Below are 19,508 nucleotides of genomic sequence, written 5' to 3'. Positions count from 1 at the left end.
GATACTCTTATAGATACCACTCCTCATATTTTGCTACCAAGTAAAGATATAAACAGGGAGTTGTGGCTCCTTTTTGCACAATGGCGCAGTCCAAAATTATATTTTTCATCTCATCTGCATTACTGAGCAGGTATGAGAACGTTCAATTTAGTTTTTTCACATAGATCAGTGTTTTTACTGCCAGTGCAAGTGGGTTTGTTTTCACAGTAAACTTGGTCGCAGCCTGCTGACACAGATTTTTCCCTCTTGTGTTTTCCCTTATCTGACTAATTGGAAACAAGTGCTTAAAACTGAAACTAATGGCTTTCCTAAAGGTTTAAAAGGAAGGTTTTGTTTTCCTCCACTGTGATTGATTTCATAGTCGGAGAGAGTCACTGGGTTTTTTCCAGGATGTTGTTGTAACTTTGGTATAAAAAGTGTCATGAGTGTCACTTTTGTGGTGATTCAGCGCTTTATGACATGAAATAGAAAATTAATCTTCATTGGATTCATATGTTGTTTTCCAAATTTTGCTGATGTTCACTTGGCATGTATAAAAAGCAGTTTGACATTGGAAAGGTGCAACTTTAGCTCTACATATGTTACCCATGGAGGCTGTTTTTGCATCGTTTATTATCATTCATTTTATGGTTCTCACTATCTTTGTATGCAGATTCCACCCCTCCTCTCAACACCTTGCTGCCTTCACCTGGTGCCTGGCCCTACAGTGCCTCAGACAGTCCTCTCAACAACGCACACAACTCAGGTAACCATACACATGAATATATACCATCTTCCTTCTAGGCTTTTGGTTAATTTATCTACGTTTGTATTTTTACTTCATAATTTCTGGTAATAGTGAATTGTCGGGTTTTTAATAAACTCTACAAGAAGAGAAAGTAAATGAAGCAGTGAAAGAATTTCCAATATACATTTGAATTGGATTTGATTGCTTTGAAGGTCACAATTTTAACAGATTCAGGTTTAAATGTTATTCTGCAGATACTTGGATAATTTGCAGTGAAATCTGGACGGCACTTAAATATGTTAGAAAATTCTAGTCCTGGAAAACCATGGACATCAGGGAGTAGCTTTGTAATGAACCAGTTAAAAGAATATGGAATATATGTGTTGCTCCTTACATTAATCCACTGTCTGCAGATATTTTAAAGTCTCCGTCTTGCCTGTGTCCTTTTGTCTCCTACAGCAAAGTACACAGAATACAAGACCAGCTGGCCCCCAGAGCCCATTGGACCTAAGTCTTGGAAAGCCAGTCGTGGCAGCAGCCAGACCCAGTTATCCCGCCCACCTCCAGGCCTAGCCAGTCAAAAGCAGCCATCGCCTTCCCCTTGGTCAGGAGGAGCCCCTCGATTGGCTGCCCGCAGCTGGAGTAGTGGCTCGAACAGCACTGGTAACGCTGTGACTAGTTTTTCATGTTGTTTTGGTTTTTGTCTTTGAACGCAGTAATTTTTAAAAATGTTTAGTCAGGAGATTTAAAAAAAAAATGTCTTTGATTACTGAAAGTGTTATTTTGAGCTAAAGAATCCATTTATATTTCATTTGGAAGATTAAGTGAGGCTCAGTTCATGCAGTGGGAAAGTTGTTCATCATTTATTTTGAGAAACTGGGAGGAAAAATAAAGTGACACTCCATGGATGACTCCTGTTACTAAGACCACTTTTCTCCTCGGTTTCTTTTCTGTGCAGGCTCGACCTGGAGTGACGGCAGCTCTCGAGAAACCTGCTGGTTGGTGCTCAGCAACCTCACGCCACAGGTACACAAACACACACATTCAGGCAGATCTGCAGAAAAAGAATTTCTCAAAATGCAGAGAAGAGGAGAGTTCCGGTGAATATGGTAGGCTAGAAGACGTGCTTTCACTGTGCTCCCGCTCCCACCTGTACTTATCACAGTGTAATGCGCACTACTGTCTATATTTTTACCTAAACTAGTGACTGAGAGCTTTGGGAATACTCAGCAGTCCTAAATACGCTTTTTGGAAGTTAAATAATGTCGAAGCAGACGAAGATACAATCTCGAAAGACCACGGCCGTCGTGATGAACAATGCTAGCCAAACTGACATGCTAGTAGCAATGGGCAACCAGCCCTCGCCCCCGGTGGACACCGCAACTCTCGTCCGTGAGGTGACCGATAGCATCAGTGAGGTAATTGACCAAAAACTGTCTGCACTGTCGGGGACACTGGAGAAAATTTCGTCCTCGCTGGAAAACGTCTCCAAACGCGTCACGGAGGCAGAGCAGAGAATCTCAGATATGGAAGATGGGGTGACTGACCTCGCGGGGAGGCTGGCTGAAGCGGAGGGGAGGATTAAGGTTATGGCAAAAGGTTTGGACGACTTAGAGAACCGCAGCAGGCGCGACAATATTCGCATCATTAACCTGAAAGAAGGTGCGGAGGGTGAGAGCCCTACTCAGTTTTTTGAGGCTTGGCTGCCTGCCACACTCGGGCTGAGACACAGCTCCGCGGGTAAAGCCCGCATTAAAGTTGACCGCGCACACCGGGGCCTCGGCCCGCGGGGTGCTCACCCCAGGCCGGTGATCATCAAGCCCCACAACTCCGGAGATAAACAGCGGATTATGGCTGCAGTGAAAGCGGCCCCCGAACTCCACCACGACGGGCAGCGGATCTTCATACATCAGGATTTCTCCTACGCGATCCGTGAGAAACGACGGGGATTTAATGCTTCTTGCCGTGCCTTAATCGACAAGGGCATCCGCTTTAGGATGCGCTATCCAGCGACGCTTGTGCTGACTTACAATGGCAATGAGCACAAGTTTGAATCGCCTAAAGATGCACAAAGTTTCATCAATGCGCTGGATTAATAGATGCTTGCCCCGTACAAACTGTGGCACTGCCGGACTTAACTGGGACCGTGTCATTGGACGCCTGAGTCCGCAGCGTTTAACGCAGTTTGAGGAGGCAGAGACGGTTTAACGGGGAAAATAGCCTAATTGTTTACTCAGTCTCTAATTCTGATTCACAACTGACAGTAACCCGATTCCATTCAGGTTTGGGGAGCGGGGGCGGGGTTTTGCTTTGTTTTTTTTTTTCTCTTTTTCTTGTCTTCTCTCTCCTTCTCTCCCGTGGAGTGAAACTTCTTTTGGCTGCACTGGGCTTGTGACACCACCCGGTGGGTGGCATTTTCATTTTTGTTTGTTTCTTGTTTGTCTGTTTTTAGTCCGTGATACCTTGACGTTTATCTTAATTCTGTTATTGTATGCAATTTGTTGTGTGGGTGAAGGTTCCTTTGCCATCTTTTTGTGATGGTTTTGTTCATGTCAGCACGGCCGGTTCAGGCCATGGGTTAAGTCTTTCACATGTCTTTTATTATGATGGCTCTTTCTGTTTGCCTTGGGTTGACGATTCTTGTCCAATGACAGATTACTTTTGCAATGAGTAACACTAAAATTATTACTCTTAATGTCAAGGGAATTAACCACGTCATTAAGAGGCGCAAGATAATTTCCTTACTCAAAAAAGATAGAGTGCAGATTGCATTACTGCAAGAGACTCACCTCACAGATTCCGAACACCTAAAACTCAAACGTGATTGGGTGGGACAAATTTATTATTCCTCCTTTAACTCTAAAAGTAGAGGCGTCGCAATATTGGTCCATAAAAATCTACCATTCACGCTACATACTATTGTAAGGGACACGGACGGACGATTTATTTTGATTACTGGGCTTCTATATGGGGAATTAATTCTATTGGGAAGTGTTTATGCACCAAATACTTTTGATAGATCGTTCTATTCAAATTTTCTGGCAAAAACCTCCCCTGTGTGTCCGAACCACGTAATAATTGGTGGGGATTTTAACTGTGGCTTGAATCCTGAAACTGATTATAATCCACCAAAATCTCAACCATCTTCAAAAATGGCAAAGGCTACAACGGACCTCTGTTCAGATCTTGGTCTCTTTGATGCTTGGAGAGTTTGTAATCCACATGTGAAGGACTTCACATTTTTCTCACGCCCCCATTTTTCCTTTTCCAGAATTGACTACATGTTTGTTTCTGGATCTGTCCTTGACAGAACTCGGGGCTGTTTGATCCGCACATGTGCGCTTTCGGACCACTCATCAGTTTCAATGGAGCTATCACCACCTTATTATGACCCTTCGTCTAGACATTGGCGGCTAAACCCAGCTCTCCTTAGTGACCCTAAATTTGTAAAGTATTTAGAAGATCAGTGGGAACTCTATCTTTCTACAAATGACTTACCGGGGGTTAGTGCTTCTACTCTATGGGAGGCGGGTAAGGCATTTCTCAGGGGCTCCGTTATCTCTTTTACCTCGGCAAAAAAGAAGAGCAACTTAGCCAAACAATTAGTGCTTGAACGCGATATCACTGACTTGGAGAGGGAGTTTAAGAAATCCTCGTCTATTTCTGTGCTTCGGAAGTTGGATGCAGCTAGATCGGCCCTGGACCAACTGTTAACTCAGAAAGCGGAAGCTGCAATATTCTATGCGAAGCATAGATTATTTGAATCAGGCAACAAACCTGGACGCTTGCTCGCCCGACTTGCCCAAGGGAAACGGGGCTCTTATGCAATACCCTCTCTAAAAGATAAGGCAGGTGTCTTACAGTTTGAGGCTAAACTTATCAGCAAAATAATGAAAGAGTTCTATCAAGACTTATATTCCCCTGAGTGTCAAAATACTGTAGACGCCAGGAAACTGTTTCTTGACACTGTTAACCTCCCTATACTGTCAGAGGAAAGTCGATTGGATCTTTGCAGCCCTATCAGGGTGCAGGAGGTCTTGGATGCAATTAAATCCTTACAGAGCGGGAAGGCTCCGGGCCCTGATGGGTTTGGGCCAGAGTTTTATAAAAAAATGGCCAAACATGTGGCGGGTCCTTTGTTGGGAATGTATACAGAATCTCTTGAGAGGGGCGTGCTTCCACCCACCCTAAACCTTGCCCATATATCCCTGATCTTAAAGAAGGATAAACCCGCGGATCTGTGTACATCCTACAGACCTATAAGTCTACTTAGTGTGGATTGTAAGATTCTGTCCAAAATTTTATCCAGACGTTTGGAGGAGGTTCTGCCGGTTCTGATAAAGCCTGACCAGACGGGATTCGTCAAGAATAGATACTCCCGCTCCAATGTCCACCGACTCATAAATGTTGCGCAGTTCTCTCAGAACACCAATTATAGGGCTCTTGCGATCTCTTTGGATGCTGAGAAAGCATTTGATCGGGTGGAGTGGGAATATCTATTTGATGTTTTGGACAGGTTTGGTTTGGGATCTGAATTTGTCAAGTGGGTCAAACTGCTGTATGGGGCCCCAGCTGCAAGGGTCTTGGTTAATGGCTCGGTCTCGGATGTCTTCCCACTGGGTAGGGGAACGCGGCAAGGATGCCCCCTCTCTCCCCTGTTGTTTGCACTTGCTTTGGAGCCACTGGCAGAGGCTATAAGAACTGATCCTGAGATCTGTGGGGTGACCTTGTCGAATACTGAATACAGGATTTCCCTTTATGCAGATGACGTGTTGCTCTTTCTCACTAAGCCAGAAACTTCTATTCCTGCACTGACACATATCATCAACCAATTTGGCCTCTTCTCAGGGTATAAGATAAATTATGATAAATCTGAAGCTTTGCCACTGGGTGACGGGGGGAGGTGGGACGCTCCTCCTAATTTCCCTTTCAGGTGGTCGACCACGGGTTTCACATATTTAGGTATCAGGGTGTCCGCAGACACAGCGGAGTTGTACAAGTTGAACTTCAAGCCGATTGTGGCCTCAATCAAGAATGACCTCAATAGGTGGTTTGACCTCCCCCTGTCTTGGACGGGTAGAATAAGTTTAATCAAGATGAATGTGCTACCCAGAATATTATACCCCATTCAAATGTTGCCTCTCAGGATCAACAGAAAAACATTCATAGAGATTGAGGGATGTCTTTCTAAATTCATATGGCGTGGGAAGAAATCTAGACTAAAGATACAGATTTTACAACTGCCCACGGATGAGGGGGGTCAGGCACTGCCTAACTTTTTATATTACTACTGGGCTTGCCATGCACAAATAATCTCAGGGTGGTTACATTCCTTCCTTCACCGGGGCGAACCATCGGTAGATGCCTGGTGCTGTGACCCTCTCTCACCTCTTAGTCTCTTATCCACTGACCTGGCGGACCTCCCTCTTGGTGTCAGAACTAATTCCGTCTTGATGCCCACTTTAAAGGTTTGGCGTGATATTACTGCCCACGTCGGAAGAAGAGGTTTCTCTAGTGCACTGCAGCCTCTAACTAGGAATAAAGCTTTCCCCCCGGGTATTGGCATTAATATATTTGATGATTGGTATTCCAAGGGTATAAGATTTATTTGTGATCTGTTCGAAAGGGGTAGTTTTATGGCCTTTAATCAAGTTCAAGTTAAGTATAATTTACCACAGAAACACTTCTTTGGATTCCTGCAAGTAAGGCATTATGTGAACTCCCTTAAATTTCCAGCCAATCAACCAGTTTTGAACCCTGTTGAAAGCTTTCTTCTCAAAGTTAACGAGGAAATGACTACAAAAAAGAAATTTATTTCTCTTTGTTATGGGAAATTGTTGTCTTTGAACTTTATAACCACTGATAAGGCCAGGGTTCGGTGGGAAACCGACCTCGAAGCTCAGGTTGGTGCGGAAGCATGGTCCAAAACTTTCAGATCTGCCATGAAATTGTTTCCCTGCAACAGACTAAAGGAAAGCCAGTACAGAATCTTACATAGACTACAGCGTACGCCGGAGTTCCTAAATAAAATTCACCCTCAGATTTCTGCTCTTTGTGTGAAGTGCAATACGGCTGTAGGGACCTATTACCACTGCATATGGCAATGTCCTTTAATTACTAGATTTTGGAAGAATATTGCTATAGAGCTTTGCTCTATTTTCCACCGAACGATCCCACTGAACCCTATGCTGTTCGTTCTGGGTCTATCTATAGAAGGGCTCTCTCTGTCTTCTGTACAGATGCTTTTGTTACGTAAACTTTTACATTTGGCGAGGCGATGTGTACTGTTTCAATGGATTCAGAGACGGCCTCCTACTGTTACACAGTGGTACAGAGAACTGCTCAGGGTGCTGCCGATGGAGCGCCTCAGTGCCATCATAAAGGGCAATTGTAATGCATTCTGTAGCATATGGCAGCCTCTGCTTGATCACCTACCTCATGACCTTACTGTGCTATTACATAAAGGGGACTCGCAGTTTGTTTTTAAACACACTGATTAATGTCTGTGTTTTCCCCCCCCCCTTTTTTTTTTTTTATTTTTTTTTTTTATTTATTGTTTCCCTTGACTTCGAATGTGAAACGCTTTACATATTTTGTCCCAGGCGTGTGTACTGGTAACTCATATACCTGCATTTGCTTTGTTATTTTTTTTTTTTTTTTTTTTTTGTGCTTGGCTGTGCTGACTTGTTGCTGTTCGTGTTGTTCTGACAAAATCAATAAATCATCGTTTCAAAAAAAAAAAAATGCAGAGAAGAAAACAAATAAAACTATTTATTAATTAATTCAAACTGATTAGTCCATTTCACATTTGTATTAGCGGCAGTGGGAGCTGAGGCTAAAGCAGCCTCCTCCACCTCCTCTTGGGGTATCTCTAGCACTCCCACTCCCAGGCCAGATCAGAGAGGTCTCTCGTCCAATCCTGATCATGTGCCTGAACAAGTAGAACTGAGTCCTCTAAGTAATCTGTATTGTTGTAGAGTCTTTAACTTAAAGTGCTTTGAGGCAACAGTTGTGATTTGGCGCTGCATAAATAAAATTGAACTAAATTTCTCTGCTGAACATGGAGTCCAGTATTGACCACCCAAAGCATCTTTAAACAAATGTTTTATTTATTTATTTATTTAGTTTTTTTTTTTTTTTTAAAGGCCTCATGATCACCATCTCTGTTGCCTTCCTTAATTCTTGGTGTGGTGCTGTTGTGGAAGCACACCTTGTAAGGTCTAGTGATCCCCAAAGCTATCTTAGCTGGAGCTAAATGCTTGTGACACACCAAACAGACCTGTGATTATTATCCAGACTTACATGATTCTCTATGAACCGCAGAAATCACCACCTATCTCTATAGCCAGCCCAACAGAATCTACTTAGACAGCCTGAAACTGCAGTGAAGGTCCATCATGGTTGCCCCTGATTTTGGCAGTGCTGTGTTTCAGTGTTTGAAACATAGCACATTTAAAAATCCCAGTCTGTTTGACATCTTAACCTATTACTGTCCTTTTAAGATCTTTCGTCTGCTTGTTTTTTGTTTTTTTTTTTACTACAGATTGATGGATCCACTCTGAGAACCATCTGCATGCAGCACGGGCCGTTGTTGACCTTTCACCTTGGCCTGACCCAGGGCACTGCTCTGATTCGCTACAGCTCCAGACAAGAGGCAGCCAAGGCTCAGAGTGCACTTCACATGTAAGGAATTATTTTGATAACATCTTTTTAAAGTAAATCTTAAAGTAAAAGAAACTAAAGTAGCATCTTGGCTTAGCTTAATATGTTGACTAGAAGTGGTAGCAAATGGCTAGCTTGCCTTTATTCACCGTCAACAAAAAACCATCTACCAGTAAATCTAAAGGTCAGCATTATATTGTCCTAGTTTGTTTCATAATTGAGCATTTTCTCTGTAAAATATCATAACGCTTGACTTTCAAGAGTTGCAAAGATCCCTGTTACTGATCCCTGGAAAAGTGTTAAACCATTAAGTGTTGTTTTCACAATAAAGTTCTGAAGTTTAGAGGTGATCTGGATCCTGCAGAAAGAACAAGCCTAGTCATTTTCACTTGCTCGCAAACGTGATGTGTAGCAAACCATATTCTGGTATAGTTTCACTTTGTGTGTTTCACAGTTGTGTAGACTATACATCACAAACTGAGTGTTAAACTTTCGTTTGCAGTTCATTTTGAGGCTGAAAAGCCTTTTGAGGCCCTTCATTCATTACAAGTGTATGACGGACTTTCTGTTTACCCCAGGTGTGTTTTGGGTAACACAACCATCTTAGCGGAGTTTATGAGTGAGGAAGATGTGGCTCGCTACATTGCACATTCCCAGGCTGGAGGAGCAGGAAGCGGAGGAGCTGCAGCCGGCTCCCAAGGCTCCGGGCCTACAGCAGCCTCCATAGTTGGGGCTAACAGTAACGGAGGAAGCTGTGAAAGAGGTGGAGCAGGAGGAAACGGTGGGGTAGGAGGAGTAGATGGAGCTTCCACAGTCGGAGGGGCAGGAAATGGAGGAGCTGGGTCTTCCAGTTCTGCATGGCAAAGTCTAGAAAGCACAGGCAGCTCGTCGGACCAGTCTGCCACCCAGGGGCCCGGATTGGGCATTTTCACCCAATGGAGCACCAACGGCACCGGGATAGGTGGGGCCGGAGGTGTGGAGGCCGGAAGGCAGGGTCTGTGGGGAAGTGTGGGTGGGATGGGGGGGACAGGGTACCCCAGCAGTAGCCTCTGGGCTTCTCCGGCGCTTGAGGATCGTCACCAGATGGGCAGCCCCGCCTCGCTGCTTCCAGGGGACCTCCTGGGCGGGGGGGGCGACTCTATCTGAGGGGCCAGCTGACACACACGTTTTACACCTAAGGTGAAACACGTCATGCTCTGCATTGACGTGGAGAAAAAAAAGCTACACTGGTCATCCAACATAGACACTCAACAGTCATACTACACACAAGCTACATGCACACATTACTTTCACACAGACATTAAACCGCCTAACTTTAAATGAAGACAACAGTAAAACTTGAACCGGGGGAAAAAGGTGAAATCCATTAAACTCTTTAGGACGTAACTGGATAGCTCTTTGTCTTTGTACTTCAGACCACACACCTGCATTCAGAGACCCAATCACTCAGGCATGCACTGTAGACAGGCTCAGCCAGAGTCCTACACGTCAACAAGTTTAGCTATTGCTGTTTTTAGTGTGCCACTTTTTTTAATTTTATATTGCTATTTAATGGTCAAATCTCAAAAGTCAGACATGCAGACTGAGCCCTCTTAGACCTGGCTGGCGTACTTCGGAGTTCCCACTTTTGGAAGCTTAAGAGTGGGAAGGATCGGGACTTTATAAAAAATCTGGGACAGCGCCACACTACTGAGTCAAATGGACGATCAGCAACGTTTGAGATGCGCAAAAGGAAAGAGTCTTTTTAGTAGGTACCGACACGTCTACATTGGTGGGAATATGCCATCACTATGGGACCCAGGGTGGAAAAAACACAAAACAAAAAAAACAACATTAGCCAAACTTGCACTATATGCCTCTGGGTTTGTTGTTGACGCATCCTTCCACAAATCCCTCCATGTTTGAAACAGAGCTACAACACAACTACATAGACCTTAAAGAACAATTAAATGTTACAGCAGCAGTGGCCTTGGCTAACACCCAGCGGCCACCCACCCTCCATGTCAACAGCGTCATCACACCTTCTAATCAGTTACACACTGCTCTTATATTTGACAAGCAAAATTGTATCTCCTTGTCGATGTGCGTTGGTTGTTTATCAGTTTGTTTTCTGTTTTAGAAGAAATGAGAAATGTGTGGAAAAAAACAGTGGAAATCCAGAGATGTCCTCTTATTTGCCCTTCAAACACTGACCTCGCTATTGTATTTTTTCTTACTCAAGAAATCAAGTTGGTTATTATATATTGTCATGATGTAATGGTGACTATGATCACATATTTACTCTCTGTACAAGGTGCCCTCCTGCCTGCCTGTGTGTGCATGAACTGAGTGTTGACAGTTACGACCGAATGGAGAAGGATGTGATTATGATGACAATTATATCGGGAGTGTCTGTGTTATTGCTGCAACATTGAATGTTTATTTTCCTTTTTTTCTTTTTTCTTGTCCATGAGAGATTCATGTGTGTGCGCGTGTGTGCGTGCGTGCTTGCCTTTGAACACTGATCTTCTCCAGTCAGGGAAGTGAATAGATGTAAATCTGACAGCTTACATTTGAGAGAAAGACTGTGTGTGTGTGTGTGTGTGTGTGTGTGTGTGTGTGTGTGTGTGTGTGTGTGTGTGTGTGTGTGTGTGTGTGTACACATTTTTGCGTGCTTGACTGGATGTTGTGATAGCTAAAAAGTTCAAAAACATTGGCACTATTGCATTTGTCTCCTAAGTTGTGTTTTTAGTCGCTTTTTGTTTCCGTTTATATATATTTTTCTTTTAAATGCAATAAGAGAATATTTTGTTTTTAAGACGAAGCAACCAACCGAAGGCATTTTTATTAAGATGCCACATCTTACCATACCAAGCTGAGCTGGAAACAGTGTTTTACAGACACGTTAAAGACATTTTATGTTTTACTGTGTTTCTTTTTATTATGTATCAGTTTAAATTAAGTCAGTCTTTATTATCACTCCTGTTCAGGATGTTTTCCTTTGTTTCAGATGTTACATAAAAGGAGAGGAAATTAATTTAAAGCAGAAAAGAACAAGATAATAAAGGTTGAATTGAAGCACTGTCTTTTTTTCACTTTGTGCCTCTGAGTAGTTTTCTTGAGAAGTCGAGGGTGGCATAGACTGTTATTTGTGCTTTCAGGATTTTGTTTTCTAAGTATTTTTGTCTACGATTTGATGAACTAAATTGATTTTCTCTGACATAGGAAGGAACATTTAAAGAAAAAAAAGGTCATGGTCACTGAACTCACAAAACATCTTTTGACTTAAATCATACGCCAGTTATGATCTCACTATCAAATGTCTTAATAGGATAAAATGAAGTGTTGACATTTCCAGGGGTGAAATGTCAGATGGCATCAAAATGTTGGGTCATTAGTCAACCCTGTAATCAAAACAATTCGATTTTAGCTATTTTTTCTTTAGCTAGATACTCAATTGATAAAATGAATCTTCAGTAAACAGGAATGTCAGCCTGATACTTTTTTTTTTTTTTTTTAATGTAGTAAATAAAATCTAAATGATAAAAACTGAAAACACTGGAATAGACACTTTATTTGTTAGATCTCCCTACTACTGGGTTGGATCCACTTTTACCTTCATAACTGCCGTAATTCTTCATGGCACAAATTCAACAAGGTGCTGGAAGCATTCCACAGATTTTGGTCCATATTATCATGATAGCACAGCTACTGAAGATTTGTCAGCTGCATATCCACGATTTCCCGTCACCTTCCAAAGATGCTCCGTTGGATTGAAATCTGGTGAGTGGAGTACAGTCAACCAAATTGGTTAGAGGTGATCTGATGTGGTGCCTTATCCTGCTGGAAGTAGCCATCAGAAGATGGGTACACTGTAGATGGACACCACACCAGTGTGATCCACTGATACAAGCCAAAATGGGTTGATTCTTTCATGTTGTTTACACTAAACTGACTCTCATGTCTGAATGTTGAAGCAGAAATTGAGACTCACAACACCAGCTGTTTTCCAGTCTTTAGTTGTCCAGCTCTGATCGATCCCCTAGTCTTCCTGTTCCTAACTGACAGGAGTGGTACCTGGCGTGGTCTTTTGTGTGTATGTGTATTGCGCATTCAGAGATGCATGCATAGCATATGGTTATTTGAAATCTTTCTGCCTACCTTTGAGCTCAAAGTCTAGCCATTCTACCCTGACATCAACACAACATTGTCATCTAGAGAACTGCTGCTCGCTGGATATTTTCTTTTTTTCAGACCATGCTCTGTAAACCCTAGAGATCAGCAGTTTCTGAAACGCTCTGACCATCTTGCACCAAAGTCACTTTAACCTCCATCCTAATCCTCAGTTTAAAATTCAGCATGTCTTCATGACTAAATGCATTGACCTGCTGTCATTATTAGTTATTTGTGCTAACTGACAGGTGTACCTAATAAAGTACACATCTGACTTTCAATCATTAATTATTTACCTTTTATTTGGGCGGGTAAAATTGTGGGATCACAGAGCGAATGAGCAACTTAATATGCAAAAACATTTAATGGGAACACAAATAAATAAATAAATAAATAAATAGGATAATTAATAGAAAACTGAATAATAGAAGTAACGGAAACGATATTTTATTATTAAGTTTTAATATTTTAATTTTTTTATTTATTTATTTATTTTTTAATCCTGGCAGCTTCGGTCCTCCATACACAGGCACATAGCTTACTCCAGCAGACGCAGGGCGGTGATCATCTTATACTTCTCTATTGTGCTTTAATTTTAGAGTCTGCTGAGAGCGAGGGGAGATCAGAGTGCAGCTGGTGGCATCAGGGCGCTTCATTCATGCCTGCAAGCAGCAGCTCTCAGCAGCCCTGCTGCTTTAAGACAATCCGGGCATCTCTGCAAGCCTGTGCATGACATCATTGATATTGTCAATGGTGTAGAGTGAGGGAGGGCTGGGTGTGAGGGGGAGACGGAGAGGAGCAGCCAAAGGAGAGAGGAAGAGGAGGACCTCGGTGTCTAGTTTCAGATTTTTTTTTCCATTAAATAAACGTGACTCCACGGAGCTTCCTCTAGTCGCATCTCCACCTCCGGGTCGTCTCGGATTAGCTGGTAATTTTTTGGTCGACACTTCGGGTTTGGGTCACGCATCTCCGAGGCTATGAGCCGTCCGAAGCCGCATCGGTACGTCGCTGTCCAGGGTCCTGAGTGAGACGACGGACGACCACGAAGCCGGTGAGAAGGTGCAGGGATGGTGGTGAGGGTTTTCGGGGGGTGGGTGTATGTTGGCTGGCGAAGATGTCTGTGTGTGTGACAGAGAGCGAGAGAGACGTGGAGGGGGGAGGGCTTGGGTTAGCCAAACAGAGTCCAGATAGTCGTGTTCAGGTGGGCGAGGGGGTGCGCTCGATCAGAGGTCCTGTGTGGAGGGTGCGGTTATGGGGAATTATTACCATATCTGATGGCCATCCAGACATGAACGGTATGTTGTTGTTTATTTATTTGTTTGTTTGGATTTGTGGGGTTTTTGGGGTTTTTGTGCATGCACGGCCTTCCTCATTTGCTTTGTGATATCTGGGGCAACAGCACGCTGGGTGAAAATACCACGTCTCGCCTGTTTTTGCAGTCTCTTGCTGCAATAGTGGGTCCCAGTTTTGTAACGCTGGCAGCACAGCAGCAGCAGCAGCAGCTCCTGGAAGGCTGAGAGAGAAAACGAGCTTGAGAAACCTGCTGGAAAGGGTTTGGCGGTGTGCAGCAGTGCACGGTGTGTATGTGTAGGTTCGTCTACAATGCAGTCAAGACTGAAAGGGGAAGGGGGGGCGACTTAGTCAGCGATTAATGCGATGTCAGGCTGGCTTGTAAAAGCGTAACCTTTGTCGAAAAGCCCCCTCCATCATCTCACACTTTCATGTCCTCATTTCAGGGCTGTGCACACAGTTAGGGCCAGGATGAGGAAAACATGACTCATTCAAATTTTGTGAGGGGACCCCGGTGAGAAATAGCAAGTTTATGCAAATCACTTGTACACAGGATCAAGACTCCTTTAAAGTGCTTTGGGAAGAGTGTGTGTGTGTGTGAGATTTCCCCCCCACCCCCTGCAGTTCTTAATAAATCATGTTACACAACTACAGGCTCTGTTCTTCTTCACTCTCACCTTGTTTTTTTTGCTCCATGCAGTTTATAAATACTTTATTGGCCTACATTGTTGCCTGGAATTTACTGTCAACCATCCTCGGCACACGTCAGGAGCAGGGGTGTTTCATTAGGTCGTGTCTCTTTGACGCTTTGGCCACATGTGTGCCACAGTTTCCCTCCTGGCTCCAGAGATTCAACTCGGGCTGCACTACGTCATTGTACTTTGCTCAGGCTTACAGTTCTGTTTCCCTTCACTGATACAGCAGCCTAAGGCCTAACCGCTTGTACTCTAAAGTCTGCAGTCTTTTCACCAGTGTCCTTTCACTCTATTGATCACCGGTGACTGATGACAGCTTTGTGCGTGTGTGTGTCTGTGTGATTCTGTCGAACCGTTCCAGCAAGTTGAAGAGCTCAGGAGCCATGGAGTTGAGGGTGGGGAACAAGTACCGCCTTGGGAGGAAGATAGGGAGTGGATCCTTTGGAGATATTTATCTCGGTGAGTATCTAAGCAAGTAGTGCCAATTGCCATCAGTTTTGGGGTTTTGTAGACTTAAGTTCTTCTGATCTAACCTCTGTTTCTCTCATCAGGGTCAAACATTGCTACAGGAGAGGAAGTAGCCATTAAACTGGAATGTGTGAAGACCAAACATCCACAGCTCCACATCGAGAGCAAATTCTACAAAATGATGCAGGGTGGAGGTACAGACAAATATTTCAGGGTCTCTTTGAAAGCTTTACTACCGGTCTGCTGAGATGTAGTAAATAGTTTTAGGGTCATTAAGGAGTATTTAGGGCTGCTGAGAGCTATCAACCATGATTGCAAAGAGATTATGGTGAATTTGAAAGACATTTCAGGGCACACAAAGGCATTGAAACTCAAGTTATCTTTGACTGAAATGCAATTAATGAGCATTTGAGTGTCTTTATGGTCACTAGGAGTAATGATCATCCTGCTGCACTAAGCTGGTGATAACACAGTGACGGACATAAGATAAATAACTTGAAGCTTTATTTATGTGCAGAGGTTGATATATGAGTGAGAATCTTTACTCCAAATGATTCGGTTTCCTAACATTTCTGCTCCTTCTCACACCACAGTGGGAATCCCGGCTATCAAGTGGTGTGGAGCGGAAGGCGACTACAATGTCATGGTGATGGAGCTGCTGGGTCCCAGTCTGGAGGACCTGTTCAACTTCTGCTCCCGCAAGTTCAGCCTGAAGACAGTCCTGCTGCTGGCAGACCAGATGGTGAGACCGACTGGCCACAAAAAGCCTAACAGCTCATCAGGGCTTCTTTTTTTCCACCTTGCACCCTATCATCTGTAGTAACTAATCACGTTAAGAGCTCAAATGAGAGCTTCTGTGTACTTTGTCAGAATTTCATACCATTTTTAAAACACTTCCTCAAGACTGAGACTCGTCCGTTTACCTTCATGAAAGGAAATTTTTGTTAACTGTGCCTCAGCATACAAGATAACTAGTGACCCCCTTTGTCTGTCTTCAGATCAGCAGAATCGAGTACATCCACTCCAAGAACTTTATCCACAGAGACGTGAAGCCCGATAACTTCCTGATGGGGCTCGGGAAGAAGGGAAACCTGGTCTACATCATCGATTTTGGCCTGGCCAAGAAATACCGTGACGCCCGGACACACCAGCACATCCCTTACCGTGAGAATAAAAACCTAACCGGCACCGCTCGCTACGCCTCCATTAACACCCATCTGGGCATCGGTAAGGCAGCGGAGACGGCCTGCGTATCTGTCTTGTTGTGTGTGTTCTGCGGACCCCAATATGATTTTTCTGATTCCTTTTTATTAATTGTGACATGATTCTCAGAGCTGTAGCTTTTTCCTTTCTTTCCCTACATTTCCTGCTGTTTCATTCTCTTCTCTCTTTTCGTCCCTTTGCTCCGTCTTTTTCTCCACAGAGCAGTCGAGACGTGATGACCTGGAGTCTCTGGGCTATGTTCTCATGTACTTCAACCTGGGCTCTCTGCCATGGCAAGGACTCAAGGCTGCCACCAAGCGGCAGAAGTATGAACGTATCAGTGAGAAGAAAATGTCCACCCCTATCGAGGTGCTGTGCAAAGGTTACCCATGTGAGTAGCTGTTAGAGTGGTGTTCTTGAGTGCAGTAAAGAGGTTTTTGCAGTTTTTCTGTCAGACTGTTCATCTGACTTTGCTCTAAATCTTCTGTCTCCTATGTTTCCCAGCTGAGTTCTCCACGTATCTGAACCTGTGTCGCTCCCTACGGTTTGATGACAAGCCAGACTACTCTTATCTAAGGCAGCTCTTCAGGAACCTTTTCCACCGACAAGGCTTCTCCTACGACTATGTCTTTGACTGGAACATGCTGAAGTTTGTGCGTGTCGCACTTGGACTTGGAAGATTTATCCCTTTTCTAGCAGACTTTCTCATCTATGCTATTCCTTTGTGTCTCAGGGGGCCGGCAGGACAACAGACGATGGCGAAAGGGAGAGGAGAGAGGGGAAAGATGGAGAGGAAAGACCAGGAGGAGGCCAAAGAGGAGCGGGAGGTCGAGCTTTGCCGCCGGGTCCAAACCCTTCTGCAGCCAACAGAGTGAGGAACGAGGCAGACGCTGCTCCTCCTAACCCAGCTACGCGTGGGGTCCAGCAGTCAGGTTAGGGTGTTGCTTTCTTCTGGGTGTTGGAGGGCAGCAGCAGAGTTCAGGTTTTCATTTTAAGTGTGTGTTTCTGTGTGCTCACACAGGTAATCGCTCTCCTCAGGCTGGGAGAGCAGAGCGAGCTGAGCGAGAGAGGAAGGTGGCCATGAGGCTTCATCGCGGGGCCCCGGCTAATGTCTCCTCCTCCGATCTCACTGCACGCCTCGACCAATCACGCATCACCACATCACAGGTAGGAAGATTAGCACTGTGTCTTTCTATACACTCAGGACTGGTGATGGATATTCAGACATCACCTCACATGCAGCAGATGGCTGCCCCTCCTCGAGCCTGGTTCTGCTGGAGGTTTCTTCCTGTTAAAAGGGAGTTTTTCATTCCCACTGTCACCAAGTGCTTTCTCATAAGGGGCGGTCTGATTGTTGGGGTTTTCTCTGTATTATTGTAGGGTTTATACCTCGTCATCTAAAGTGCTTTGAGCTGGCTGTTGTTGTGATTTGGTGCTATATAAATATAACTTAATACAGTAAACTAAGACAGAGAACCTTACATGTTATGCAGGCATGTTTAGCACACAGGAACTACAAGGAACTTTATGAAACTTGACCACAAATAATCTGCAGCAGGTGTCACTCTTTGCTCTTTTGAAACAATTTTTTTTCCTTATTTCTTCTTTTTGGTGGAGAAAGTGGATGAGAAGAGTTTGCACTAACTTAGATTACTGCATTTTCTCATTATACTTGGCACTCTGCTCTAACTAGTGATGCATATCTGAAATACTGGAAGCAGGAAAATAGTCATCATTAATCTACTTATAATTACCACCAAAACATGCATACGAAGAGTTTTTGTTACTGTGGAGCTTAAAGTCAAATATGATATGAAGGCAGACTAATTCTCCAAGGCCTTCCTTCAGTGCCTACATCCTGTAGCAGTGACAGCAGACAACCTGAATGACCACTCTGAGCTCTTTAAAGATTCTTACATGAACCAAACCTGAAATTCAAATGGATAAAATATGACTTTGTTCACTGACTGAATATTTTATAATGTACTTGCATATAAAACAAGGAACTTAATTGTCCAGACTATCCTATGATCTTGACAGGTAATAAGTAGGCACTTCAGGTTTTTTTCAGTGTCTGTCCTTTGTTTGCTGCAGTGAATAAAATGATCCAAACTCTATGAAGGCCGTCTGCTTAAATTAAACTCGAAGACGGCTCGCGTAGTTTAGGCGTAGAAAGTCTCTTTTCTTTATTTTTTAGCTTTTGCCTTGTTTTAATCATCTCGTTTTCCCTCCTTACTCAGGTCAGTGTGCCATTTGAACATCTGGCAAAGTGAGTTCCTTCTCCCTGGCCTGCAAGTCAGTGGCAGGTGAGGACATGTCTGACACATACTCACACAGACAGCGTTTCTTTTATTTAAAAAAAAAAAAAAATCCTTGCTTTTGAGCTGTACAAGCTCCCATCCCCATCAAAGGGATAGTGTAGTTTGAAAATAGATTGTCACGAGTCACCCTACACGCTCACACGGTACCAACTTGTCAAAAGAGTGCAGCCACACTGTAAAACGTACCCTGGTTTTCTGGTCTTCATTAAGATACAGGCAGGTGCTGCAGTATTCTCCCGAGCAATAGCTGTCACCACTAAGACACTATCAACAAAACATCAGCGCTGATATAGGAAGAGAAGAAGTCAAACCTGGAGTCAAAGACATTGCACAGTCTGTTGTTTTCTACCCCTGTGGAATCTGTCAATGAGCTTCTGCACTGATTTGGCATCAAAATAGCAGTAAAAACAGACACAGCTGTGCACTCCAAGTTAAAAATTGAAAGATGCATGACCAACCAGAATCAGCACAGACAATGTGACATCAGTTTCGTCACAGATTCGTCACACAGCACCATGCTACGGGGTGAACGGCAAGCATAAATGGGTGGATGGATGGAGTCGGCCACCTTCTGGTCAATTAAAAAGATTGCAGCTGTTGTTTTTTTTTTTAAACTAACTTCAGTTTTCAGTCCTGTAAACCAGATCCATCTTTTATATACAGTGTATGGGTGCAGCAGGGTGCGAGGGAAGTAGTAAAACTGCTCAGAGGGAAAAATGCACAAAGATGACACAAATAAATTTGATGACTTGTTTTATGGCACTGCTCTATGACATCCCAGTTGACTTTATAAATGCAGGAAAGGGTAACATAAGACATTTGTCATTAAATTTCTTTTAAAATTGAAATGCTGCAAAAGCAGACTTAATATATTTACTCTAAACAGAATTTAAGTAGTATTAATGGTAGCAGTAGCGCAGTACAACAGCACTTAGCAGGCATATAAACGGGTGGACTACAATTTGACTAAGGCTACAAAACAGAAGCAGC

At 43.6% G+C, this 19,508-nt stretch overlaps 2 protein-coding genes across 2 annotated transcripts in view; both read left to right on the top strand.

Annotated features, from left to right (window-relative positions):
* Positions 1–11,389, top strand: part of tnrc6ba (trinucleotide repeat containing adaptor 6Ba) — a 30,253-nt gene extending 18,864 nt beyond the window's left edge. Inside the window, exons 18-22 of the mRNA XM_085361227.1 lie at positions 653–745; positions 1,187–1,390; positions 1,686–1,753; positions 8,271–8,410; positions 8,968–11,389. Of these exons, the coding sequence (XP_085217353.1) occupies positions 653–745; positions 1,187–1,390; positions 1,686–1,753; positions 8,271–8,410; positions 8,968–9,535 (1,073 nt within the window). The 3' untranslated portion in view covers positions 9,536–11,389. The remainder of the gene's footprint in view (positions 1–652; positions 746–1,186; positions 1,391–1,685; positions 1,754–8,270; positions 8,411–8,967) is intronic.
* A 3,508-nt stretch (positions 11,390–14,897) lies between these two features.
* Positions 14,898–18,470, top strand: csnk1e (casein kinase 1, epsilon). Its single transcript, XM_085360429.1, has 9 exons — positions 14,898–14,985; positions 15,078–15,188; positions 15,588–15,736; positions 15,993–16,221; positions 16,418–16,588; positions 16,702–16,850; positions 16,931–17,129; positions 17,219–17,364; positions 18,438–18,470. The coding sequence occupies exons 1-9, from the start codon at positions 14,910–14,912 to the stop codon at positions 18,468–18,470; spliced, it is 1,263 nt and encodes a 420-aa protein (XP_085216555.1). The 5' UTR covers positions 14,898–14,909.
* The last annotated feature ends 1,038 nt before the right edge of the window (positions 18,471–19,508 follow it).

The sequence above is a fragment of the Diplotaxodon limnothrissa genome, linkage group LG8 (genome assembly GCF_057381915.1).
Source record: "Diplotaxodon limnothrissa isolate DT_005_m linkage group LG8, D_limnothrissa_male_GT1.1, whole genome shotgun sequence".
Classification (NCBI taxonomy): domain Eukaryota; kingdom Metazoa; phylum Chordata; class Actinopteri; order Cichliformes; family Cichlidae; genus Diplotaxodon; species Diplotaxodon limnothrissa.
This window is presented reverse-complemented; position numbering and strand designations above follow the sequence as displayed.